Source organism: Myotis yumanensis, unplaced genomic scaffold, assembly GCF_028538775.1.
Source record: "Myotis yumanensis isolate MYYU_CA2020_CCGP unplaced genomic scaffold, mMyoYum1.0.hap1 SCAF_2, whole genome shotgun sequence".
NCBI classification, from domain to species: Eukaryota; Metazoa; Chordata; class Mammalia; order Chiroptera; family Vespertilionidae; genus Myotis; species Myotis yumanensis.
In genome coordinates, this window is record NW_027223753.1 from 190447791 (window position 1) to 190475758 (window position 27968).

Sequence of the window (27968 nt, forward strand, 5' to 3'; positions counted from 1 at the left end):
TAAGTGTGCCTTTGAATGAATTCTGTCTCTATACAGTTCTTCTGTTTGTTTGTTTGTGGGGTTTTTTTGTGTGTTAATCCTCACCCAAGGATATTTTTCCATTGATATTTAGAGAGAGTGGAAGGGAAGGGGAGAGACAGAGAGAGAGAGACATCGATGTGACACACATCTATTGGTTGCCTCTCGCACACCAGGACCAAAGCCAGAGACTGGATCGAGCCTGCAACCTCCCCATGTGCCCTTGGCTGGCATCAAACCCGGGACCCTTCTGTCTGCGGGTTGATGCTCTATCCACTGAGCCACACCAGCTAGGGCTCTGTGCAGTTCTGATGATGAAATACTTGGTGCATAATAATGTTTTCAGAAATAGTTCTTACACGTTTAAAAGTTGAAAATAATTCTCCAATTTATTTTTTAGAAACCTTAAAAGCAGAAAGCCTCAGAAAATGCCTAGTCACATTTGTTGGTAACTTCCAATAATAGTTTGATTGTATGAATGCCTTCAAATCTGATTGCTTGGTCTTAGAGAAAACAGATTATTTTCCATGAGCACATTATTTTCCATATTTTCTACATTCTTCTGTCAGTGTTGAGTTGAAGTTCCACATCCGAAGACATTACACTGAAAGGCATAGCATTCAATAATTGCAATGAGTTTATTCTAATTTTCAAAAATATATGACAATCCTGACAATTTTGACAAAGGAACTAAAGAATACCAGAGAGATTATCTTTAAAAATCACAATCAGGTAGCCTTCTATGTTACTTTTGCAGAAATTTTTGAGACTTTTGCCAATACTACAGAATGCTATGTATAAGACCATGTTATTTCTGAAAATTATGTAACTCCTGCACTTCATAATCATTTAGGATATTAAGACATGCTTATTCTAGGTGTTGTGAACTGAATAGGTAGTAGAGGGTAGATAGTGCTATCAAGCATCATCCAATTAATATCTTTAGCCAGAAAGCCTATATAAAACCAGAATACACTAATGAGCAACTCCATAACTTATGGATTTATTTAATTTATATTTGCTTAACAAATAACAGTAAACACATTTTTTTTTAAATTTTACTGATTGTTTACAGAGAGGAAGGAAGAGGGATAGAGAGTTAGAAACATCAATGAGAGAACATCAATCAGCTGCCTTCTGCACACCTCCTACTGGGGATGTGCCTGTAACCAAGGTACATGCCCTTGACCGAAATTGAACCTGGGACCCTTCAGTCCGCAGGCCGATGCTCTATCCACTGAGCCAAACTGGTTAGGGCAACAATTTTGATTCTTTAAATAGATAGCCTTAATCTATGTTTTATCACCAACTACTACATAGGTTCAGTGGTTAAGAACATTTTCTAACTCAATGATTAAGAATGCGCCCTAACCGGTTTGGCTCAGTGGATAGAGCATCAGCCTGCAGACTCAAGGGTCCCAGGTTTGATTCTGGTCAAGGGCATGTACCTTGGTTGCGGGCACATCCCCAGTAGGGAGTGTGCAGGAGGCAGCTGGTCGATGTTTCTCTCTTTGATGTTTCTAACTCTCTATCCCTCTCCCCTCCTCTCTGTAGAAAATCAATAAAATATATTAAAGAAAAAGAATGCTCAGTAGATTTTGAAATTCTTTTGAAGTATAAGTTTTTAAGTTCTAAGGTAAGGTTTGTAAGTAATATATGTATTTAAATAATTTACTTTGTCTTTAAATAAATGTCTATTGACTGTCCTGAAGTGATTGTTTATTTCACTTCATAGTTTTTTATTTAAATCACCTTTTACATAAGTGGAGTTAATTCCTTTTATATTTTATTACAAATGTACTTTTTTGACTTTTTCAAAATCTGATAATACTGCCAATTTGTTTTTTTAATATATCAATGAGGCTTTTATATTTTGTTTGTTTGTTTAGTAATTATGGGCATAAGGTACTGCTCTTCGCCTTTTCGTCACCTGATTTTGATTTCAGACCAATGCTTATGAGTATGAAAATGCATGTTTGGATAGTAAGACCGAGTCATTTATCATCCTGATAAAATAAACTTCCTAATCGAGTGTGTTATCCGTGGTCGGCAAACCGCGGCTCCCGAGCCACATGCGGCTCTTTGGCCCCTTGAGTGTGGCTCTTCCACAAAATACCATGTGCAGATGTGCATGTACAGTGCGATTGAAACTTTGTGGCCCAAGCACAGAAGTCGGTATTTTGTGGAAGAGCCGGCATTTTGTGGAAGAGCCACACTCTAGGGGCCAAAGAGCCGCATGTGGCTCACGAGCTGCGGTTTGCCGAGCTGCAGTTTGCTGACCACTGTTTAGCTTTAAGGAAAACAGTAGCCTTGAATTGGATTTGGCACTGGATGTCATATACATTGATGTTCTACATATGAGTTCTTCAAGAAAACCATTCGTATGAGTTAGGCTACAGTTTCTTAGTCAAAGTGACTGTGAATTCCAATGTTCTCCAACCAGAATCATTTCTAAAGTTTATGTTTATTATGTAGCATTTACTATACTAATTTGAGGAAAGTAGATATAAAGTTACTTCAAATATTCCCCAAACAGTTAAAAGTTAAAGAATGAATAGAAAGAGACATACCCTCTTCACCAAAAATAAGATAACTGTTCAATTTACTAATTTCCAGTCCATGTTGTGTCATTTATTGTTAGGTAACCTGAAACTTACTTCTAAACCCCCTCTCCCACAAGAATCCAAGACAAAAGTAAATCCTACTTATTTTTACTTTTAAAATTATTTTGGTAAGTAATACTTCCTAAAAAGAGGCTGAAAATATATCATAAAAATGAATGACATGTTTCAGCTTTCACAGATTTAAGTCAATGAAAGGTTTAAAAAACCCTCTAACATTAATATACTGTAAATCCCCAAAGTATTTAAGGCTGTTTCATGTTATATAATGATAACTAAAAGTTCATGTAAATCAAGAACAATTTAAGACCACTGAAGTGTGTATTTATCATTTCCTATTTTCATAAAGGAAATTCTGTTTGAGAATTACTCTATGTTATTCTGAATAAGTTATTAAAATTAATCAGACAACAGATCTGGTCTTTTCTATTCATAATAACCTTATGTCTCTGACTAAATCACTTAACCTTTCTGAGTCTCAGGGTCTTCGCTGGCACTGCTAAGAGATAGACACTGTTATTTTATAAATTATGTTATAAATTATGAAAATTAAGTGTAGATGTGTTAAGTCACTTACCAAGGACAAAAAACCAAGAACTACCAACAAAACCTTAGACTGAGGTTGTGACTTATGACCTAATTTACTATAACACAGTGTCTTTCATAAAAATAAGATTTTTATCTTTGCTTTATATTTGAGATAGATTGAGACAGAGAAGTTAGGGTTAGCAACCAAGATTATAGGGTTTATAAATGTCAAAGCTGAGACTTGTATACAGAGCTTCTAATTCTGATTCTAGTTCTTTCTTCTGTACCAAGTTGTCTACCAAAGTAAATGCCTCATGAAGTTTAGTAGTACTAAGGAAAAAAACCCAAAAACCTCTAGAAACAATGCTTGGAGAGAGAGAGAGAGAGAGAGAGAGAGAGAGCGAGAGATGCATATATGCACACTTTATACAAATTATAAATAAATATGTGATTTTTATATATTTTAATATATAGTTTCCAGCAGATTTAGTCCCCTCCCCCCCCCCTCCCCCCCGCCTCCAGATTTGGTAATACATGTACATGCTGCATATTATTCACACTATTTTGCTCCTTGGTTTTCCCCTTCGAGGAACTGCCAATTAAATCACTTTATATCTGTTTTATTCTTAATGGCTGCACAAAATTCTGTTTTATATGTGCACCATAGTTATAAAATCACAAACTTGTGAATTCTAATTTTTGCTATTATTAACAAAACTTCAGTGAATATACATCATTTTAGTGTGTGCAATTATTCTATATAATAAAAGCCCAGCAACTGAACGGTGGACCAGAAAGACCAGTCGACCAGTTGCTATGACACACACTGACCACCAGGGGGTAGACACTCAACACAGGAGCGCTTTCTCTTTGTTTAGAGTGTTTGGGGCTAAGAAGATTATTTATATTTTTATATATTTTATTTATCAATCTTTTTTTATAGCTTTTGAGTTTTGAAATACTCTTACTGTCCATGTATTCCCTATTGAGTTTTCATTCTTTTAAAAATAGAAGAGAATGAATAAGAGAACTTCTTGTTTTCTTTTAGTACCTTTATGGGATTTTTTTGTTTTTGTTTTTGTTCTTTGTGTGTGTGTGTGTGTGTGTGTGTGTATTAAAATTCTTAATTTAGTTGGGAATTATTGTGGAGAAGGTTTTAGGCATAACCCCAGTATCTTTTTCTCCAAATGATTACCTTCTTTTTCTAACACTCTTTATTAAATAATCTTTAATTTTCCCACAGATTTAAAAGACAAACTTTGTGGTTCAGATATTTTCCCCAGTATTTTATAATTTATTTAATAGTTGTCTTCCATTTGTTATCCAAGTTTACCATATCAGGGGGGCATTCTAATATTTCCTAAGCCTTTGAGTTACCTTGAAAGCTGTGAGCACTAGTTTGACCATATGAAATCGTTCAGTTAAATGTTTATTTTAGTGAAACTTGCATTAGTATGATTTAGTTAATGATTAGTGGTAAAGGCAGAGTAAAAAAAAAAAATCAAGTCAGCAAAAAGGAACACCTGTCCATAAAAATCTTGGACAATATAACAGTGGCACACTTAAAAAGAGTTAATCATTACACATTAGAGTTGGCATTTGGAAATTCTCAGGTTTATTTAAATATTTTAGAATTTTTGGAGGTGGGTGTGATGTCTTAGATAGACTGTAAAAATGCCCTTAGATATGCAACAATATGTATCTTTTGCACTCATTGTTAATTATCTACTTAATAAAAAAAAATGGTCACCACTTTTCACATCTATAGTCTCTGTAGTTGCAAGTGAAAAGAAATACACTTTCTCTGGCAAAGAGCCTCATCAGAAACTAGTCACTATTATAACACGTGATTCCTGCATGCACATGAGCTAATATTATAAATAAAAATGACCTGGTGAACTCTGGGACTTCACCCAGGTAATTCAGATAGTGCTAAGAAATTATTCACACCCAGATTGTACACGGTTGTATTACTTACTGCTCAAAATATGTGATAGGCTAAACTCCAAAGTTATTCATGGTGTAAGGCACAGACCACGCCCTTCAGAGATAGATTTCTCTGGCTTTTCCATTCACTGTGTACCTGGATCCATTGAACCTTGCTTTCTCCACCTGGAACTCTAGAATAACTGTTCATTTCATGTTTCTATTTTATTAGGTAAAATAAAATAATGAGAAAAAAATAGCACAGTGCTTTAAATAAAGGTTTAGTGAATGTGAACTTCTTTTCCTTTTCTCTCCACTAGAAACTGTTTTCATCTCATAATACTAGATGTTTTAGCTCACTTTCACAATTTTCTATAATAATTCTCCCAATATGTTATTATAATTATGATGTATTTTTATTTCTGAAAGTCATTTCTTGTGGAAACTAGCTTTTTAATGTAGATTCCTTTTTCTTTAAGAGCAAGGTAATTTTATAATGTGACCTGAAATAGCCAAATATTTCATGTAATTGATTTTATTTTAATCAATATATTAATCTATATAATCTAATATACAAAATGTCCCCTCAGGAGTTCAACTGGGAGAACAGGAGTTCGATAGCTCCCTATGACATGTGAAACCACCAGGGGCAGCGTGGAATGAAGGAAGGCCCCAGCCAGCAGCTGGAAGGCCCTGATCACCGGCCAGGCCTAGGGTCTCTACCTGAGCATGGATTTTGTGCACTGGGCCTCTAGTTTTTTTTTTTTTTTAAATATATGTTACTGATTTTTTACAGAGAGGAAGGGAAAGGGATAGAGAGTTGGAAACATCGATGAGAGAGAAACATCGATTCAGCTGCCTCCTGCACACTCCCTACTGGGTAGGTGCCCGCTACCAAGATAAATGCCCTTGACTGGAATTGAACCTGGGACCCTTGAGTCCACAGGCCAACGCTCTATTGGCTGAGCCAAACCAGTTAAGGATGGGTCTCTAGTTTTTATAATAAAAAGCAACATAAATTCACATATATTGAATATTTTTTAGAGTTTAATTGTTAGACCCATGACTCTGCTGCTTCCTAGTGAATCACCTCTGGTAGTTCACATAGCAACTAAGATCAAGGAAAGAAACTATCTGCTCCCTTTTTTCCTGAGGAATGGTCCTTATTTTCCATGTCTTTGAGTCTTCCCTTCAGTGGGAAGGGTTTTGAGATGTTATTGCTATCATTTTATTTTAGCCGATCTCTATTTAAGGTAAAAGAGACTATATTGAATGATCTTCAGTGCTTTCTGACATGAATGCTTTGCTAAATGCTAACATTTAATAATAATATTATACAAGAAGCATTATACACAATTTAAAATTAATCAATGGTGTCTTTTTTTGAACACCTTCTTCAATATTTGGTTTTATATTCTTTTGACATGTTGATACTTGGCAAGCTGTCCTTTAATTTCAGAATTTATTACTCTGTGCTCATAAACTGATTTAGTGGGTTTTAATTGTGACTTTAAATATCTCAAAATAAACTCATGTGTGCACAATGATTTTACTTTTCTTCCAAGCTGGCATTTACTTGTCAAATAGAATAGCTTCATTTTTGCTATTGTAAACTCATGTTCATTAACCAACAGTTATTTATTAAATGTCTTCTCTATTTTCAGAGTGGGCTTTAAAGAAAAACTAAATGTTTCATGATATATGGGGAGAAAACATATGATTTAGAATGTTTTTCAAATTATATCAGGATAAGATTGTACCCAAATTTTCCTGGATGATTTGGGGGTAGACATTACTTTCGGTCTCAATGCAACCATCTCTAAAATGGGAATTAAAAATTCTACTTACCAGATTTTGGTAAAGATTGAAGATTGAAGATAACCTTATTTAGCACATAATATTCATGGCTAAGTCCTACACACCTGAACTCCTAGGGGAAAAAAAAATTTACCTAATTTTAAATGAATTTAAAATGGTTGTAGAAATACTGAGACAATAAAAACTCTGAAGAGCTTAGATAATCAAAACACTCCATGAAAGAACTGAAACATGAAGGTCGATGGGTAGATTTTGAGGATGGTAACTATGGAAATGGTGTCACTAAGAGATGTTGAATCATTTTAGGAGAAAGTGAGCTCTTCATATTTTTCATGATTGTCAAGCAATATTGAGTTAAATCTTAAAAGAGAAAACAGCAAAATAATATGTTTATTGACTTTTGAAATTACTTTGAAGCTCTTGTTCTTTCTCAACATCCTGCCCCTCAGAGATTCATCCTTCAATTGTCATCTCTATACTAAAAATTATTGAACTTGTTTTTCTAGTTTAAATTCTATCTGGAAAGTAGAGGTGCAATTCTAATTATATTTTAAATAATATTCTGGCACAAAGAAATATTTCATTTATAGATTGGGTACATTTAATAAAAGTTTTTTGACTCCCTTATCTTATTCCCTTATCCCTAATACTATATCCCTTTGGAATAGGAAAGCTTTGTGGAACAGGAAAGTATCCTTATGTTTTAGTAATGTGCACTTTCTAAAAAAGTCTAAGGTAAACTTTAAACTAAACATAATGCATTGCTTTTTATGACCCCAAATTATAACTGCAAATAAATTAATTATCTTATATTGCCAATTTTTAAAATAAAAAAGTTATATCGAACACAGATGATTCCATCTTCTTTTTAAAAAAATATATTTTTATTGATTTCAGAGAGGAAGGGAGAGGGAGAGAGAGATAGAACATCATTGATGAGAGAGAATCATTGATCAGCTGCCTCCAGCATGCCCAGCACTGGGGATGGAGTCTGAAAACTGGTGTGTTCCCTGACCAGGAATCAAACCCTGGTTCATAGGTCAATGCTCAACCACTGATCCATGCCAGCTGGGATGATTCCATCTTCTTTTTTTTTTTTTATTAAACCTTTATTGTTCAGATTATTACATTTGTTCCTCTTTTTTTCCCCCCATAACTCCCCTCCACCCAGTTCCCACCCCACCCTCCTCCCTCACTCCCCACCCACTGTCCTCATCCATAGGTGCACGATTTTTGTCCAGTCTCTTCCCGCATTCCCCACACTCCTTTCCCCTACAAGAATAGTCACTTTTATTTAGCAGACAATTATGAGTAGAGACAGTCATACTTATGTCCAGTAGCTGCTCATTAGGACAAGTTGTGTCTTTGAGATGTGCATATTATGAACATCAATATAATCAAATGCTTCATTCATGATTTAATTATTGTTTTAAGTTGAACAAGTAATTTCAAAAAATGGGCATTAATTTTTCCCCCAATTTTATCCTAGCTACTAATATCTTTGATTATTTTCTAATTACACCAAATTCTCTATATTAGTTTTTCTCAAATTGATGATAATAAACTTAATGAAACCCCTCAAGTGTCTTTCTCATCTCTTAAACTGAATGTCTACATGCTAATGATTTGTTTTCCAGCATCTTTTTCTCATATTTTCCCAAAATGCCTGTTTGTAAAAGGATGAAAAATTCTATATAAGAAGAAAAGGATAATGGATAATATTTTGAGTACTTGCATTCATTTCTGAACACACATGCAGATACACACACATACACACACACACACACACACACACACAAACTTTCTTGGGTTATATGGTTGAATTACTGTGATTCAACCTTATCTGTTTTTCACCTTTGAGAGCAGATAAAAGTGCACAGGTAGGTGAAATTTAGGTATGTTCTTTTCAGGCTTTTTTTACTTTTTCAGGAAGTTGTTCAATATACCATCTGTTCAGCTGACCATTCAGGACATGCAATAGGGAACGGGATTTAAGGTTTCACTAGAGGAGTGTAACCAAAGTCATTGACAATTAATTTTTATCAAGTGGTCAATTTAGAGAGGCAATGACACTCTAGCAAATGTATACAATTTATCTGTGCTGATATAGTCTGACTTTATTTTTTTAAATATATTTTTATTGATTTCATATATGAAGGGATAGGGAGAGAGCTAGAAACATCTATGATGAGGGAGAATCATTGATTGGATGCTTCCTGAATGAGCCCAACTGGGGATCTAGCCCACAACCTGGTCATGTGCCCTGACCAGAATGAAACTGATGACCTCTTGATTCATAGGTCAATGTTCAACCACTGAGCCACGCCAGCTGGGCTAGTCTGACTTTATATTATAACTATAGATTGTCCAACATCCTGGGGAAATAATTACAATAGTATCATTGTAATAGTAAATTTTTTGTATATTCTAAAAATAGGGAAGTTTGCTAATAACATAAAATTGTATCACTATAGCCTGTGTTCTCATTTACTTGGACAATTTTTCTATTGTGTCATGAAGAGGTTAATAACTTAAGGCTTTTTGTACCCAATGCAAGGTCATTTGTACTTTACTAGTATGAGTCAGTGATTGTAGAAGTGGGAGTATCATTAATCTCTTTATCCTCTTTGTTGCAAAGTTGGCATTAATAACATATTAACAGGCTAGAGTGGTCATAAAAATCTCAAAATATATTGCAGTATATTGAGCTCCTCAGATACAGCGCTGGGACAGGTGGGGGCAGAACAGTCACTGGGTGACTGCTTGCTGAGGAGAAGTAATTAAACATGGGCAAAGCAGATCCTAAGAAGCCAAGAGGCAAAATATCATCATATGGTTTCTTTGTGCGCAAGAAGAAGCACCCAGTTGCTTCAGTCAGCTTTTCAGAGTGTTCTAAGAAGTGCTCAGAGAGGTGGAAGACCATGTCTGCTAAAGAGAAAGGAAAATGTGAAGACATGGCAAAGGCAGACAAGGTACCCCTCCTCAAATGGAAACTAATGAGAAATTAAAGGATCCCAATGCACCTGAGAGGCCTTATTTGGCCTTTTTCTGGTTTTGTTCTATCACTCAAAAATCAAAGGAGAGCATCCGGCCGATCCATTGGTGATGTTTCAAAGAAGCTGGGACAGATGTGGAATCACACTAATGTAGATGACAGATAAGCAGCCTGATGAAAAGAAGGCTCAGCTGAAAGAGAAAAACAGAAAGTATGTTCCTGCATACCAAGCTAAAGGAAAGCCTAACGTAGCAAAAAAGGGAATTGCCAAGGCTGAAAAAAGCAAGAAATAGAAGGAAGAAGAGGAAGATGAGGAAGGTGAAGAGAATGACATGATGAGGAAGATGAAGAAGATGAATAAGTTGGTTCTAGTGCAGTTTTCTTTTTCTTATATATAAAGCATTAACACCCCATCCCTGTATACAACTCACTCCTTTTAAAGACAAATATTGAAATGTAAGGCTGTGTAACATTTGTTTTTAAATTGTATAGTGTCCTTTTTTTGTACAGTTGACACACTGTGGAATATGTCTTTAGATAGCCCTGTCCTGGTGGTATTTTCAATAGCCACTAACCTTGCTTGGTACATGATAGAGGTTGTTAACTGGCATGAAAATTTAAAGCAGTTTCTTGTTGATGCACAGCACATATTAGTTATATATGGGGATGGTGGTTTTGTGTGTTTTTTTTTGTTTTGTTTTTTCCATTTTCAATCCTCTCTGATGCAGCTTATAGGAAATAATTGTTCTGTTGACTGAATACCATTCTAATTGAAAAAAAAAGTTGCAGCTGTTTTGTTGACATTCTGAATGGTTCTAAATAAATGCAATTTTTATTAGAAAAAAGAAACTCAAAATATAGTGAGTAGGATACCTGGGGATAGTTTCTTAGTTCACTGGTCCTGCATTGTCTTGGAAAACTTGAGCTAAATGAGTTTGTGGCCTATATTTTCCTACTAAAAATTTATGTTTCATGAAATTAATTCTGATCTGGGTAAATACTAAAATAAATATTGGGACATTCTGATGTAATCTTTTTTCTTTTTTTATTAAATTTATTGGGATGATGCTGGTTAATAAGATTATATAGGTTTCAAGTGTATAATTTCTTGATACATCATCTGTCTATTGCACTGTGTGCCCACCACACAAAGTCAAATCTTCTTCTGTTACCATATATTTGATGTTCTTTACATTTTACTATTTCTCCACTTCCCTTCCCTTTGGTAACCGCTGTTATCTGTATCTATGCGTATTTGTTTGTTTTTCTTAATTATTCATTTCTTGCTTTCAGTTTTATATCCCACATATAAGTGGAATCTTATGGTCCTTAACTTTTTTTGTCTGACATTGTCTTAACATGATATTCTCAAGGTCCGTCCATGTTGTTGCTTCCTATTGGTTGGGGTTAATGAATAGAACCAGGACTAAGGTGGGAGGAAGTATGGAATAAAGGGAACAAAAGAAACTGCTGAAGCCAGAGAACAGTTCATAGAACTAGAGAGGGAAATGTGGATGTGAAAGAGAAGATATGTAATTTCAATTTACATAAAGCTTTTAAAATAGAGAAGACATAAACTATATACACATAAAAGACAATCTAACAGATGACTAAAACTTGACAGAGATTAAGTTTCATTTCAGTAACATGGGAGGCTGGAAGGAAAGTTTGCCCTTATCTTTAAAAGAAGGGAAAAAATGGGTAAACAGCTAATTAATTGCTTATTTTGAACCAATCAGAAAAATGAAATTGCAGGGATAACATAAAAACTAACTTCAATTTTTATAGTGATCTAGGTTGTAATGAATATTCATGACTTCACAACTTTTCATTGCTGAAGAATATGGTATTGTATGCATATGCCTGGTGTTGATGGGCATCTGCATTATTTCCAGTTTGGGAAAATTATAAATAAAGTTGCTATAAACATTGATGTAGAAGATTTATAATCAACCTGTCTATAGCTACCTGCCGAGATTTTTATTGGGATTATATTGAATATATATGTTTAATTGTAAGGCATGTAAAGCAGTTTAATATTAAATTGTGTAATCAATGAATATACTCTATCCATTTATTTAGATCTTTGATTTCTTTTATCAACATTTAGTTGTTTTCAGAATAGAGGTTCTGTATATATCTTGTTAGATTTATACTCAAATACTCATTTTAATGCTATCATAAATTATCCATTTATATCTATAGATATATATGTGCTGGGTAGATATGTATGTATCTCTTCATTTTAGTTTCCAATTGTTATATAGGAACATGATTGACTTAGAATATGACCTTTTATCCTGTGACTTTGCTACATTCACATCTTGGTTCTATGGGATTTGGAAGGATTTAATGACATTTCCCACATATATAATTTTGTGCTCTGTGAATAAAGAGTAAATCACTCATGATTTTTATTACATGGGACTTAGTTCTGCCCATTGAGACCATTCTAGCATGAGTCTAATCATATTTCCATATCACTGTTCTTTATATACTGGAAGTTCTCCTTTATATCTCCCCTGAGTCTCACAGTAATCCAAGCATACACTTCTCGTATTCTCTTTAAACTTAAAAAGCTAGTTACTCTACTCTGTGGGACCACCTTTAAATATATATACATTCCTTTTAAAAGATAGTGGGATATTGTGTGCAGAACTCAGATACTAATCTTTTTAGAGTCAAATTGTACTCATCATGACAGTAGAGCTGCAATAATGATAACAGAGTATGTTATCTCATATAACTCTGACAATGACCTTTTGGATAGCTATTTTTCTTTCCACCCTGTAGATAAAGAGACTTAAGCTTAAAGAAATTAACAAATTTGCCCATGGTTTCTCAGGCATATGTAATACAGCTGGAATTTTTCCCAGGTTTCTCATATTGAATACTTTGCTCTTAAATTCTATACTAGTTTAAAGCAGAAGTGTAATTGAAACTGTCATTTTTACTGAATGAAATGGTAAGTAGTTATAAGATAATTTTGATAATTAAATTAGTGCTTCAATGAGAACAGATAAATTAAAATGTTGATTTTAATTTTGGATTACTTATTTATATATCTCTACTTTTGCATTATATATATATTTTTAAACATATTTTATTGATTTTTTACAGAGAGGAAGGGAGAGGAATAGAGAGTCAGAAACATTGATGAGAAAGAAACATCAATCAGCTGCCTCCTGCACACCCCCCATCGGGGATGTGCCCGCAACCAATGCACATGCCCTTGGCTGGAATCGAACCCGGGACCCTTCAGTCCCCAGGCCGACGCTCTATCCACTGAGCCAAACCGATCAAGGCTTGCATTATATTTTTATGGATTTTGTCAATTCTTCAATCTTAAGATTCACAATGAGACACAGGAGATAACTTTTACTAACCATTGCTTTTTATGATTTATTAGCTCTTAATAGTTAGTTCCTACAAATGTTTCCAAATCCCAGCTTACAAATATGTTGCTACTTTGGAGTGAGAGTTTAAATCTCACACAATGAGATAAAACAGTTATGAAGAAACACCCAAATAAACATAATAAAACTTTGAAAAGAGAAAAAATAGTATAAATAAATACTTTTATGTTTTTATGTTAATTCATAGCTTACAAAAATCAAAGACTATTTCAGAGCATAATTATTAATTAACTTAGATTCCCATATTGAAATATGGACCTAAACTATTTGCGGGTTAAGGCTTTTTACAATTGCCTGTCAAACATGTTTACTAAGTAATGATAGGCTGGTTGAAGGTGCAATAAAACTTTATGAGTAGCTCGATATATACCTGAGCAGTTTTCCCTGATCATGACTTTGGCAGCCTTACCCTAGCTCTGGTACAAACTAGCAAACAGAACAGGCTATGAAATAAGGTAAGTTTATGGGTAACAATTCTTTGTTATTTTCATGTTTCCCAGTAGTTATGTGTTCTCTTAGTTCATGTCAACAATCTTCTTGTTTATCTGCACTTCTTTAAAATGTTAAAGATAACATATTTCCATTTGTCATTTTAAATATATAGCCCCTTGTACTAAAATAGGAGAGGAGATTTCTAGTTTTTTTTAAGAAGTAAGAATATTTTCTTTGCCCAGCTCTTTATTATACTTTTTGTCAGACTTAAGTGGATTTATAGCAGGTGTAGTTTAATTGCTTTATAGAGAAGAAAATAAGGATCAAAATATTTTGTAATATAGAAAATACTCTAAGTATGATTAAATATATTTTATCTAAAATATATATATACACAGGCAGAGTAGAATGGTACAATTATAAAACATTTGATCTTTTCTAGTAAATCTTTTAAAGATCAATCACCACATTACCATCTAATAATATATTGCTCATTTTGAAAATAATATACAGAGAAAAGACATAATTTCCCCAGATTATATAATTTCCTCAAAAAATGTTACTTAAAATTAGTGATTAAAAATAATATCACTGTAATTACCATCTACAACATATGTACAATTTTAATATTGATTGTTTATGAGTACTCACATAAGAATTTTAATTTTAGGGCATTAATTTTGTTCTCATTTTCTAGATACAAGAGGGTTTGCTTCATGACAATAGGCATTTCTTTTACTTTTCTTAATGAAAAAAAGCAGTTTTTTTTGTTTTGTTTCTTGATAACAAAGTAGTATATTACTTTGAATGACACTTAAATTATTTAAAGTCAAACATTAAATGCAACTGTGTCATTTCTCATATAACACTGAGCAATTGAGTTTCATTTCCTAAACAGCTTAAATACCACCTCTAAGGTTTAGTTTCTATTTAGTTTATCTGAATGTTACCAATGTAATAAACAGCTTATATATGTGTGAATTACAAAACGTTTAAATATCTGTTATATCATAAAAATTGAGGTTGCACTTGCTCGATGTTAGGTTCAGAACCACTTTCATGATTCTTGCTATAAAAATACAATAATCCAATAGGGAAATTGACATATGTATAAATAATTGCAATAGATTTGGTATCTGCCATGGTGAAATGGAAAAAAAGTATACATTCCCTCTGCCTCTAAGAGTAGGAAAGGACTCACTGAGGAAATGGCATTTGAACTGGAACTAACCTAGAAAAGCACATATGGAAGGATTGAAGAAAGATTAAATAGGATGCATTGCCCTTACCGGTTTGGCTCAGTGCATAGAACGTCAGCTTGTAGACTGAAGGGTCCGGGGTTCGTTTCCAGTCAAGGGCATGTACCTTGGCTGCGGACACATCCCCAGTAGGTGGTGTGCAGGAGGCAGCTGATTGATGTTTCTCTCTCTTCAATGTTTCTAACTCTCTATTCCTCTCCCTCTCTGTAAAAAAATCAATAAAATATATTTTTAAAAAATAGCATCCACTAAGATATATTATCCAAAAAAGATGTTGTAGTTGTGGGCGTCATTCTGAAAATATTTTGGAAGTAGAATCAACAGGACTTGTAGAATGATTGGCAGTGGTAGAAAGATCTGGGTGAGGGAAAAGAAGCTTTAGGTTGAGACAACTTGGTATAGGAACTGACATAGATAGGTGCAGGAGAAGGAACTAGTGTGAGAGCCCCCCCTCATAATTGTTGATTTAAAAACTATTGAGTTAAGATTTACATAAAAATTATAGAATACAGAAAAGCCATAAAACAGGAAGGCTAGAAAAGATGAGCGATGTATAGTCAAAACAAAATTAAATAAACTTTAAGATAATTACTAAAATGAGTTCTTCCCAATCTATATTTAGATATCTTCTATATGCTAACTCAAATGCATAATGTTATCTTAAAATTTATATATATATATATATATATATATATATATAGTTTTGTATGATATATTTTATTTGCTACTTAAGGAACTTGAAGATTATATAGTTTGAATCTTTTTTTAAAGCAACAACTCACAATTATATACTGCACATATATATATAATATATATGTATTTTATTTTTCATCTTTATACTTTTTAGATATGTTATATTTATATTTTTTTTACATATTTATAATCTTTTCACAATATTGTTATAAGAAAACTGTTGGAATTTGAGAGATAATAGCTATAGTAGGAAGAACTACATTTTTTTACTTTGAAATTCTTAAGTAAAATGTGCAAACCAGTGTTTCTTTCATACACTGTATCCTTGTAAAAATTAAGGAACAGAGTACAAATTTGAGGGGTTTTAGACTTGAAAAATGTTCTGAAATGAGAGAGCAAGGCACACCTGCTGGAGATCCTTTTTAAAAAATGATTCCATCTTAGTATGCTGCTAAATGCACATCCTGAATTCACTCCTTTTACTTAAAATTCAATGTGTTGTTTACATTTTTCCAAAGTATATTATCTTAGATTGTAAATTTATGGAAATCTTTCCAGCTCTGCTTGTGTTGTGCTTAACTCAAAAAATGTATATAATTTTATGATAATGATGATGGCTTTTTGTAGCTATGTATTTTATATTTTAAACAAATATTTCTTTTTTTTTTTTTTTTAGATGGCACGTAAAAAATTTAGTGGCTTAGAAATCACTCTGATTGTCCTCTTTATTATAGTTACCATAATAGCTATTGCCCTAATTGCTGTTTTAGCAACCAGGACACCTGCTGTTGAAGGTAAGTAGAGTTAAAAATAATTGCACAATCTAGTGAAGTTACAGGGAAGTTTACTCCATAATAGTTAGGCTTTTGGAAAAGTAGCTTATGAGATGAAAACTATAAAAAACAGATTTGGCTAAGTTATGTAATTACTCCAACTTATTCCATCCATTACATCTTAGTTATTTCAATGAAGAGCCATTGTAATTAAGAAGTCTGTGTGCTCTCACATTAACCCTCTTCCCCACAGCGGGCTGCTTGGGAAACAGCAAAGAGGCAAAGGGATCAAGGTGTTAATGAAGGTGGAATAATTGTCTACCGGTGAGACTCTTCCAATGAGTGGGAAGACCTGGGTTTATACTCTGGTTTTCAGACACTTGCAAAGGGGGGTGGAAAATTTGGGGGAGTACCCTGTTTGTTTTAGACTCTTTGAAAAAATAGACACACAAAGAGAGAGGTTGCATGAGAAAAAAAGAAAGAGGCAAAGGAAACAAGGCTTGAAATGTTTACCTTTTTTTATGGATTATTCTATTCTAATTTAGAGTGGATGAATACTATGGTTGACCTAATCTACTTTCTCTTTTCATCATTCTATCTTGACCAAATCAAAACTGGAATGGATGTTAAGTTGTCTTCAAAGTAACTGTAGTTAGCACTTTCTACTGCTCTTAGTCTTTTGTTTTATCTTTTTCCAGTAAACCAGACGCTCACTACATTGTGAAGCAATCAAATTTAGCTTGCCCATACCTGATGGCTAGGAAGATCTTTATTATATAGACTAGAGGCCCAGTTCACAGAATTTGTGCATGGTTGTGTCCCTAGCAGCTGCTGGTCGCCGGCTGGGATCTCTGTTCCCCCGGCTGCTGTCCAGGGCCTCCCTTTATACCTGCTTTGGCCTGGTGCCACTTGCTCACCTGCTCCATCATCCTGCCACGGTTCCACTCTCATTGGGGCCCATCAGGGTCAGCAGCACTCCACTGCTGCCCGCTGCCAGCGCTGCGTCACCGATGCCCGCCATGTTCCGCGCCACCTCTTGGTGGTCAGTGCACATCCAACTCCCGCCTGTAGGGGAAATTTGCATATTAGCCTTTTATTATTTAGGATTTGGGATTTATTTTTCATTGCTGTTCCCTGGTTTCTCTTTTAATTACCTTCAAGTATCTTCTTTCTCCTACTTTTCTTTTTTCTTCTTTAATTTTTGTCTCCTTCTCTACATTATTTTCCCATCCATGTTTCTTCATCTTCCTTCTTCATCTATACAAAACAAATTGTAAATATGGTGGGAATGTGCATTTTGTTTCCTTTTAAATCTACTTCAAGACCTTCTGTGAATATATTTTGTTTTTCTGAAGAAACAATCAACAGGGATCTACAAATCTATTTTTAAATATCATCTGGTTATTTTCCTTTTGAGGACTAAGATCTGAAGTTGTGGGTTCTAATTTAATGCCAAGTTTATTTTATTTTATTATTTAAAAAATCATGTATTCTTTCAATGTAAAGCATTCACTACTTTAAAATATGAAAAAGTAGTATCATATCACATTTTATTTTATTGACCTTCCCCCCCAGCCCCAGGAAGTACTGGTTCTACTGCAACTCCAGCAACTACTCGTTCAACCACTGTGCATCCGGGGTCAGGAAAATGTCCAAGTGAGCAGTATGATCCTATCAATGAGAGAATAAACTGCATTCCAGATCAATTTCCAACAAAGGTCTGAAAATAAGTCTTTAATATTTTTATGAACAGATATATTCAAATAATTATATTAAAATATTATTCAATATTGGTTCAATTCCTATATTTTTAAGATGTAGCCATCAATTAGGCTGCATTCACCTTTTTAATATAGTTCTGTGTAAACAGATGAGCGATAATAGAAATAATTGAGATTGCTTTTCTGTATCTCTATTCAATTCAAATTTAAAAGTTAACATTTTTATACTTAACGAGGTATTACTAATTTTATAAACTTTCCTAAAATTCTATCCTCTCAAATCAACTAATTAAAATAAAAACCTTTGGCAATATATAACACTTGAGAGAGAATATCTATTCTCAAATAGAGTATTTGTAATGGCATTAAGAAGTATCAATGGAAAATAAAGTAACATTGATTTTTTGAATATTGTTAATTTTTTATTATTTGGTTATTTGGTAATTTGGAAGAAGCTGAATGGAAATAATTAAGGGTAACTGAATGGATTCATATAATCTTAAGTTGACTCTTCTTTGGTCTTCATAACCTGTATGGGAATAAAGGTCAATGAGTGTGTGTGTCTTTGTGTATTCACTTTTTTCAATATCTATATATTATAATGTATTATATCTACACCAGAGGCCCAGTGCACAAAAATTTGTGCACTAGGGGGGGTCCCTCAGCCCGGCCTGTGCCCTCTCACAGTCTGTGACCCCTCGGGGGATGACCACCTGCTGGCTTAGACCCGCTCCCTGGGGGATTGGCCTAAGCTGGCAGTCCGACATCCCTCTGGCAGCCTGGGAGCCCTCGGGGGATGTCCACTTTCCAGTGGGAGCAGGCTTAAGCTGCAATCAGACATGCTTAGTGCTGCTGAGGAGGCAGGAGAGGCTCCCACCACCACCACTGTACTGGCAGCCGGCAACCTGGCTTGTGGCTGAGCAGAGCTCTCCCTGTGGGAGCGCACTGACCACCAGGGGTCAACTCCTGCATTGAGCATCTGCCTTCTGGTGGTCAGTGTGTGTCATAGTGACCAGTCATTCCCAATCATTCTGCTGTTAGGGTCAATTTGCATATTACTTTTTTATTATATAGGAGTGCCTGGCCAGCCTGGGTGAGGGGCTGATGGCTGTTTGCAGGCTGGCCACAGCCCCTTCAGTGTGGGGGTCTCCACTGGGGTGTCTGGCCATCCTGGGTGAGGGGCTGAGGGCCATTTTCAGGCTGGCCACAGCCCCTTCAGGGTGGAGGGTCCTGCTGGGGTGTCTGGCCAGGCTGGGTGAGGGGCTGAGGGCCATTTTCAGGCTGGTTAAGCCCCCCAGCGGGGACCCTCACCCCATGAGGGTGTGGCCAGCCTGGGTGAGGGGCTGATGGCTGTTTGCAGGCTGTCCACAACCCCCAGCCACCCAAGCTCCCAGTGGAGGCTGGCTGGAAGCAGGTATCTGGGATTTATTTGTCTTCTATAATTGAAACTTTATTGCCATGATCGAAGGCCTCAGCTGGCTCAGGGCTAGCAGGAAGCTTGGCTTCCTCCATCACCAGGGCAACCAAGCCTCTTGCTTGCTCCAGCTCCCTGGTTTCCGACCGCCATCTTGGTTGGGTTAATTTGCATATAGACTCTCTGATTGGCTGCTGGGCGTGGCTTAGGACATAGCGAAGGTATGGTCAACTAGCATCTTTGTCTTTTATTAGTGTAGATAATATAAATATTATATACTAATCATATCATATACCATTATACAATATATTCAAATTATATTATGTATTTTCCCATGATATGTCTACTACATAATATGCCTAATATATTGCATATCTCTATAATATACAGATAGTATTCATATATATAATCTGTTATACCCACAACATCTATACTAATAAAAGGGTAATATGCTAATTAGGCCAGGAGACCTTCCAGACATCCTTCTGGACAAAGCTATGTTGGGGGGGCCAAGGCAGTGGTGGTTAGGGACAATCAGGCCAGCGGGGGGGGGGGGCAGTTGAGGGTGAGCAGGCCAGTGGGGGGGGCAGTTGGGGGCAAACAGGCTGGAAGGGGGTGCAATTGGGTGTGATCAGTCCAGAAGGGGGAGGCAGTTGGGGGTGAGCAGGCTGGTAGGGGGTGGCAGTTGGGGTGATCAGGCCAGCAGGGGGTCAGTTGGGGGCAATCAGACTGGAAGGGAAGGGCAGTAGGGGGTTATCAGCTTGGCAGGCAGAGTGGTTAGGGGCGATCAGGCAGGCAGGCAGGTGAGCAGTTAGGAGCCAGTAGTCCCGAATTGTGAGAGAGATGTCTGACTGCCGGTTTAGGCCCGATCCCCTGTGGGATCGGGCCTAAACCGGCAGTTGGATATTCCCCAAGGGGTCCCAGATTGGAGAGGGTGCAGGCCAGGCTGAGGGACACCCACCCCCCGTGCACGAATTTCGTGCACCAGGCCATTAGTTCTATATAATAAAGAGCTAATATGCTAATTAGACCAAACAACAGAATGACTGTCCAGACAACCTTCTGGACGAAGCCGGGGCTGCGAGGGCCAAGGCAGCCAGGGCTATGAGGGCCAAGCCCCTTGCACTAATTTCGTGCATCAGGCCTCTAGTATATCTGTAATATGCATAGCTGAATCTCACATAATTTTCTAATTACTTTGCCATGAGAACTTGAAAATAGGTGAGATTTTTTTATTCATAGGACAACTTTAGGAATAGTGGGTTCTATTCCTTAATAACTGAAAAAAAAAAAATAGCTAAGTACCAGTGTTTAATGTGACACAGTGAGCACATTGGACAGATATTCTTTTACGCTAATATTCTCCTTAGGAGATAATTGAAGCTTAACATACAATCCTGTTAGGAAAATTTGGATTATTAGGATCTTAAAGAGAAACAACATTTAAAAGCCATTTGTTTAAAGTTTATGTGCCTACTATTAGTCTTTAATGCAGTACGTTAAGCTGCTAAAGAGTGTTTTCAATGTGAAATGAATTAAACTTATTAATTTAACAATTTTTAGCTAATCTATTTTATATTTGTCATTTAAGAATAAAAGGTGAACTTTAAATGGTGTTGTAAGAAATAGCCTTAAAGCTTACCCAGAATGTATTTATTAGTCAGCTATAATAAAATATCACTGACTGATGGCTTAAACAATAGACATTTATTTTCTCACTATTCTGAAGCTAGAAGTCAAGATGCCATTATGGTTGGTTTCTGGTAAGAGTTTTGCTGGTTTTTAGATAGCTGCATTTTTTTTGTCTTCACCTGGACCTTTCTTCTGTGAATGGAGAGAGAGAGAGAGAGAGAGAGGGACTCTTCTTTTCTTAAGAGTTTACCAATCCTGTCAAATGAGCCTCACTTAATGACCTCATTATTTAAACCTAATTACCTCCTTAAAGTGCTTATCTCCAAATAAGGTAACATTAAAGGTGAGAGCTTCCTACATATGAAATGTGGGGGACACAATTCAGTTCATAATACAGAGTCAACCCAGTATATATGATTACATATAATTCTATATGGGTATTTATATACACATAAAATAAAAATAAGAACATAAATTTATTTTACATTTACCTACTAAACTTTACACCTATTAGTGAATATTTAATGTTTTCATTGTTTTGCCTTTTCAAATGAAGCAGAAAGAAAAGTGAAGTAAAATAGGAATGATAAGTAATAGGAGAAAATGTCTGAAATCCTGAAAGATAGGCAAATGATAAACACAAATAACAAGTATCAAAATTTATTTAAAAAACCCAAATTATTAATATATTGAGAGCATGAGGTGATATACATTTTTAAATTAATATTTTGTTGTATATATGTAGTGTGTTGAATATGTTGTACCCAGATTTATGTTTAAGAGGAGCCTCAAATGTGACCTTTGGAAATAGGTCTTTGCATATGTACTTAGTTAAATGAGGTCATACTGGATGAGGGTGGGCCCTAATTCCAAAGATTGCTGTCCTTATAAGAGGAGGGCTGACACACACAGGACCACAGGGAAGAAGGCCATGTGAAGACGGAAGTAGAGATTACAATAATGTATCTTCAAACCTAGGCATGTCAAGGGTGGCCAAGAGCCACTAGAGGCTAAAAACAGACATGGAAGACTTATTCCCTATGACCTCAGAGGGAGCCTGGTTCTGCTAACACCTTGCATTAGGACTTCTAGACTCCAAAACTCTGAGAGAATAAATTTCTCAAACTACCCTTTTCATGGGTGTCACCCTGCTGTTGGAAACTCTTACAGTATGTCTTGAGGAACTTCCTGTAACCCCATTTTAATAATTTTTTTTTTAATTTAGCAAGATATGATTATAATTTGCTTATTTATTATCTTTTGTTTTTAAAACTTTACACCTTTCTAAATAAGTATATGTATGTCTAATTTTACCTCTCATTTCACACAACATTTTCCTTTTTTTTTTTTGAGGGGAAGGAGGGGAGGGGAGGGGAGGGGAGGGGAGGGGAAGGAGGGCGTCGCTGAGCGAGCCAAGTTCTCCTCTGGCAGGCCACCGGGAGCTCTCACACAACATTTTCAAAAAAAAATTTCTAAATAAGGACTACTGTAAGTGACAATTTTTATGCAATTATTTTTTTGTATTTCTGGGAGTATTTCTACAAGTTAGATAACTAGAGATAAAATTGCCTGATCAGCCCAGCCAGCGTGCCTCAGTGGTTGAGCATAGATCTATGAACAAGGAGGTCACGGTTCAATTCCCCATCAGTGCATAGCCTGGGCTGTGGGCCCAATCCCCAGTATGGGGAGTGCAGGAGGCAACCAATAAATGATTCTCTCTCATTATTGATGTTTCTATCTCTCTCTCCCTTTCTCTTCTTCTCTGAAATAAAAATATATTTTTAAAATTGCCTGATCAAAAGCCACACACACTTGAGAGTACATGTATGTATGTATATGTATATTTGTGGGTGTGTGCACACATGTTTGTCAGATGCTGCTTTAATTTGATATTAATAGAAATAGGATAGAAAGTTACATGTATAACATCATATAGCTACTAAAAGTGAGGGTTTTTAACTTTTTTTCCAGACAAATAGCTAAGAAAATAAAAACCATAGGTGTTCAAGTTATGAGTGTATCACACTATAAAATTTAAATGTTAAATACATTTTAATTATACTGGTGTTAACACATAACATCACCATGTGGCCTAACTTTTTATATAACCATATATAATTTTTCTCCTACTCCACACAATTTTTCCATATAGATAATAAAATTACTGAAAATACAGTATTTTGCTTTATACATTGACTACAATGGCAGCAACTAGTTGCCACGCCTGGCACATACACTAGTTTAAATAGTTGAAGTAAACATTGAACTAACAATTAGCTGGAAATGAGAACCTTACATATATTATGTAGACTTGAATTCAGGGCCATATCTTCATCTTTGTGGAATCACCTGCCCACTGATACATTAGTAAACAAGAAATATTTTAGTTCTTCTGCAGTGACTGTAAGACAACAGAATGGATTGTAGTTACTCAGAGGGCAGAAACCTTAGAATTTACAATCATGTGCACTGGTGTGGAAATTAAACACAACTCAGGCCATCAATCTCTGATATGATGTAATGAATTCAATTGATAAAGTATTTGTATTTCTTTCAAATGAGAGGAAGAAAAGAATATGTGCTATTTTAACCCTAACCCTAACCCTAACCCTAACCCTAACCCTAACATATATACATAAACTTTTAAAAATTTTTCATTTAAACATTTTTTGAGTGAATGAATGTTTAAGAAAATAAGAGATTGACACAAATGATAACAGTACTAACCATATAATTCCTTTTATAAATGTTTTATCAGGCTACTTGTGAATTGCGAGGTTGCTGCTGGAGACCCTGGAATAATTCTGTTATACCTTGGTGTTTCTTTGCAAATAACCATGGCTATACTGTTGCGGGAATTAAAAAAAGAAATACTGGTGAGAATTGTTCTATCATGGTGATCTAATATCATATATTTGATGTTGAATAAAAAATATGTTTTAAATTTTTCTTTGGAAAATAAATAGAATCAAATGCAAAGTATGTATTCAAGAATGTCCAAAATAATTACATTTAGAATTTATTTTTTATAATTGTATCTTCTGTATTGAAAAAGAGATCAATATTTGTGATAAAATCAATGACATTGCAAATACAAGAAAACATGTAATAATTATTAATCTTTATAAATCAAGGCATGACTCATACCAACTTTTTGTTTCTTTAAGGACTTGAAGCCCAATTAAACAGGATTCCTTCACCCACAATATTTGGAAATGACATTAACACTCTTGTCCTCACAACTCAAAGTCAGACATCCAATCGTTTCCGATTTAAGGTTTGGTTTTTGGGATTTCTAAAAAAAAAGTTAATAATGAAAAGGGTGTTATGAGCATACCATTCATTCTACCAAGACATTTGCTCCCTCAAAACATATTTACTCCATAGCAGAGGACTAATTAGACTAGTTACTAGACGTCTCTGAGCTTGTGTACTCAAATGTAACATAAATAGTTCCTCAGGCGGTATTTTTGGAGACTTTAATAATGCAGTCATTGTAAAATACAGTGTCTTAAGAATAAAACTCAATAAACTGTAGTAATTTTTATTCCAACTCCAGACTGATTAAGAATTAGTTTAAATTTTAATTTGAGAAAGGGGTTAATTGTGCTGTATAAATGTGACTTACACTCCCTAGTTCTTTTTATCGGTATCACTTGTCTTTGTGATTTTAAATAAACTAGTTTTTGTGTGGGTGTTTTAGCAGTAGTTTACTAGTATGGTCTTTTGGATTTGGAAACCTTATATCCTGTGTATATTACCTTTTTAGCAAAGTTTTCAAGGAATTAAGGCATTTTTTAAACAAAATTTAAAATCATTATGGGATTTATAAGGGGTAAATAATGAAAAGCAATAAGGATAGTTAAATTCACAAAAACCTAGTATTCAAAAATCAATATTTTGTAATACTATTATTAAAATTTTATATCAGTCAATAAAAATCTTTATTTTATACACAGTACTTTTACAACCAAGTAATTCTATTTATTTCTTAACAACTTATACAATTTATTTTGTGCACAGCTATTCAACAATGTTAAAATTAAGCTTATGGCTAGATTAATAACTCATTTATAAAATTATTAAATGTATTAATTTCTATTTGGAATTTGCATTTAATATTTAATTCAGACCTAGAAAATTAAATAGCAGTTTTTAATAAGATAATGCTAACTTGTTTAAATCTTTGTAGATCACTGATTTAAATAATAGAAGATATGAAGTTCCTCATCAGTTTGTAAAAGAATTTAGTGGAACTGCAGCTTCTGATACATTGTATGATGTGAGCGTTAGAGTAAAGCCATTCAGCATCAAAGTTTCTAGAAAAAGCAACAATAAAATTTTGTAAGTAATTGGAATTATCCTATTTTACATTTATACATGGTTAAATAACTATTCAATTTTATCCTATTTTAGAAATAAGAAAATCTTAATTTTATTGTTTTATTAAAATATATTTTTATTGATTACAGAGAGGAAGGGAGAGGGAGAGAGAGATAGAAACATCAATGATGAGAGAGAATCATTGATAGGCTGCCCCCTGCAGGCCCCTACTGGTAACTGAGCCGGCAACCCACGCAAGTGCTCTTGACCGGAATCAAACCCAGGACCCTTCAGTCCCCAGGCTGACGCTCTGTCCACTGAGCCAAACTGGCTACAGTAGGGCAATCTTAATTTTAATCATTTTCAGAAAGAATAGCTTTCGTTCCAAAAGAGGGTGGTATACATCTTTTTTAAAGATATATTTAAACAGGAATTTTATTTTCTGTGGATAAAAATTACAAGGACAGGCCAACCAAAGTTGAAGGTGGAGAGCATCAGTGATACATGTTAGCCTTGCCTATGTTTTCACAGACCTAGAACCCCTACTGTGTCCTTTCCCTATTATTTACCTTAAGTCTGTTGTCAATTTATAGGATCAACTAGCTACTATTCAGAGGGAGGCTAATTTTTATAGTAATGCTAAAGGTCTTTCCTTATTTATAGATATTCAATTAAATATAGCATTGAATGCCTTCATTATGAATGTAGTGTGAGAAATATTTGAGAAGGAACTTAGTAATTTTTCAGATAAATTATTTTGCATCTCCAGGAAAGGTTAATTAAGCGGCCAGGATCAAGTCTCCACAATTGCCTCTCTTAAATATATTCTTATAATTCGCAATTACTTTTATGTTAAATCACAAAAATATTAAATGTTATTTCACATCTCATAGTATATATTTGATATGCATAAAATATAAAACCTTTTTTATTTTTCAAAGAATGACTTTAAACTCAATTTTAGCATAGATGTCAGAGGAGGGGAGCCTGCCTCTGGAACAAGGCAGAACTGGATTTGAAATCTGGCTCTCCTGTCTACGAGGTTGTCACCTTAGAAAACATGAATTCACTTTCCCAATTCTGTCATTGGTGAAATGGGATTCATAAAGGTAGTTGTGCTTTAGGATTGTGATGAAAGGAGGGAATGCATGTGAAGGAATATATTGGTGATGATGAATTAAATTGCGTTGATGGAATTAACAAGTTCTGCTTATGGTATAATTGATGTGTTCTTAAGAAGTGACCACGGCTAACATGTGACATATTTAAAATGAAGCATTCTGGAAAATAACATAGACCTAGATCCAGTAGAGTATATTTTTTACAATTCTAGATCATTTATTTTCTTCTTTCATGGAACAGGTTTGACACCAGCATTGGTCCCTTGGTATATTCTGACCAGTATCTACAGATCTCAACCAGGGTTCCCAGTGAATATATTTATGGTTTTGGGGAACATATTCATAAGAGATTTCGTCATGATTTGAATTGGAAAACATGGCCAATTTTTACCCGGGATCAACTTCCTGGTGATGTAAGAGACTATCTTTCTTATTATAAATAAAATTGCTATATTGAAGCTGATAGTACTTTAAGCCTATTTGAAATCCTCCAGTGTTACATAATCCACAAGTTTATTTATTGTAAGGGCAAGAATTGATAACAAAGTATTAAATTAAATTATATCAATAAGTGACCAACAGATTTTATGCATGTTTAAATAGGTATTTCCAGTTTATGAATGTTTTATTTTGATTTTTATATTTTATCATTTTCTTTTTGGTCACTCTTGTACTTAAACCTATCATTGTATTAAAATAATTCTAAACTCTTAGCATGTTATACATGGTTTTGTGTGATATAATGTCTGTCTATCTATTGAAGATCATATTGGGCATTTATGCCTACTTCTTTCTCTTCCATAACATATTATAACCTTCTATAAGTTCAACCGTTTGCTCAAGGAGTTGGTTCTATTTTTAAATACTGAAACCTGAAATTCTTTATCATGTATTCAATGTCATTGAGGGCTCTTTTAAAGTTTCACCTCATAGCAATTTCTCCCAAACTCTTTTATACAGAATTAATATTTACTTTCTAACCTTTTATTCATATCCTATATAATAAAGATGTAATATTCAAATGCTCATTACGCCATGAAACGTAACAACCGACCACATAATGACTGGATCATGGATCAGCAGGAGAGTGGGGCAGCGAGCTACAAGCAGGTGGCGGAGAGCTACAGGAGGGGGCAGGGCAGCAAGTTATGAGGGGGAGTATGAGGAGAGAATGGAGGAGCTACAGAAGGGCGGGGCATGGGGTGGAGAGCTACTGGAGGTCAGCAGCGAGCTACTGGCGAGCTACTGGCACACAGATTTGTGCACAGGGCTATTAGT

The 27968-nt window shown here is 34.9% G+C and overlaps 1 protein-coding gene across 1 annotated transcript in view; it reads left to right on the forward strand.

The window, feature by feature from the left end:
• The first annotated feature begins 13722 nt into the window (after positions 1-13722).
• Positions 13723-27968, forward strand: part of SI (sucrase-isomaltase) — an 89200-nt gene continuing 74954 nt past the window's right edge. Inside the window, exons 1-7 of the mRNA XM_070406876.1 lie at positions 13723-13777; positions 16383-16500; positions 18055-18197; positions 24005-24122; positions 24414-24523; positions 25439-25590; positions 26932-27103. Coding sequence (XP_070262977.1) covers positions 16383-16500; positions 18055-18197; positions 24005-24122; positions 24414-24523; positions 25439-25590; positions 26932-27103 — 813 coding nt within the window. The 5' untranslated portion in view covers positions 13723-13777. The remainder of the gene's footprint in view (positions 13778-16382; positions 16501-18054; positions 18198-24004; positions 24123-24413; positions 24524-25438; positions 25591-26931; positions 27104-27968) is intronic.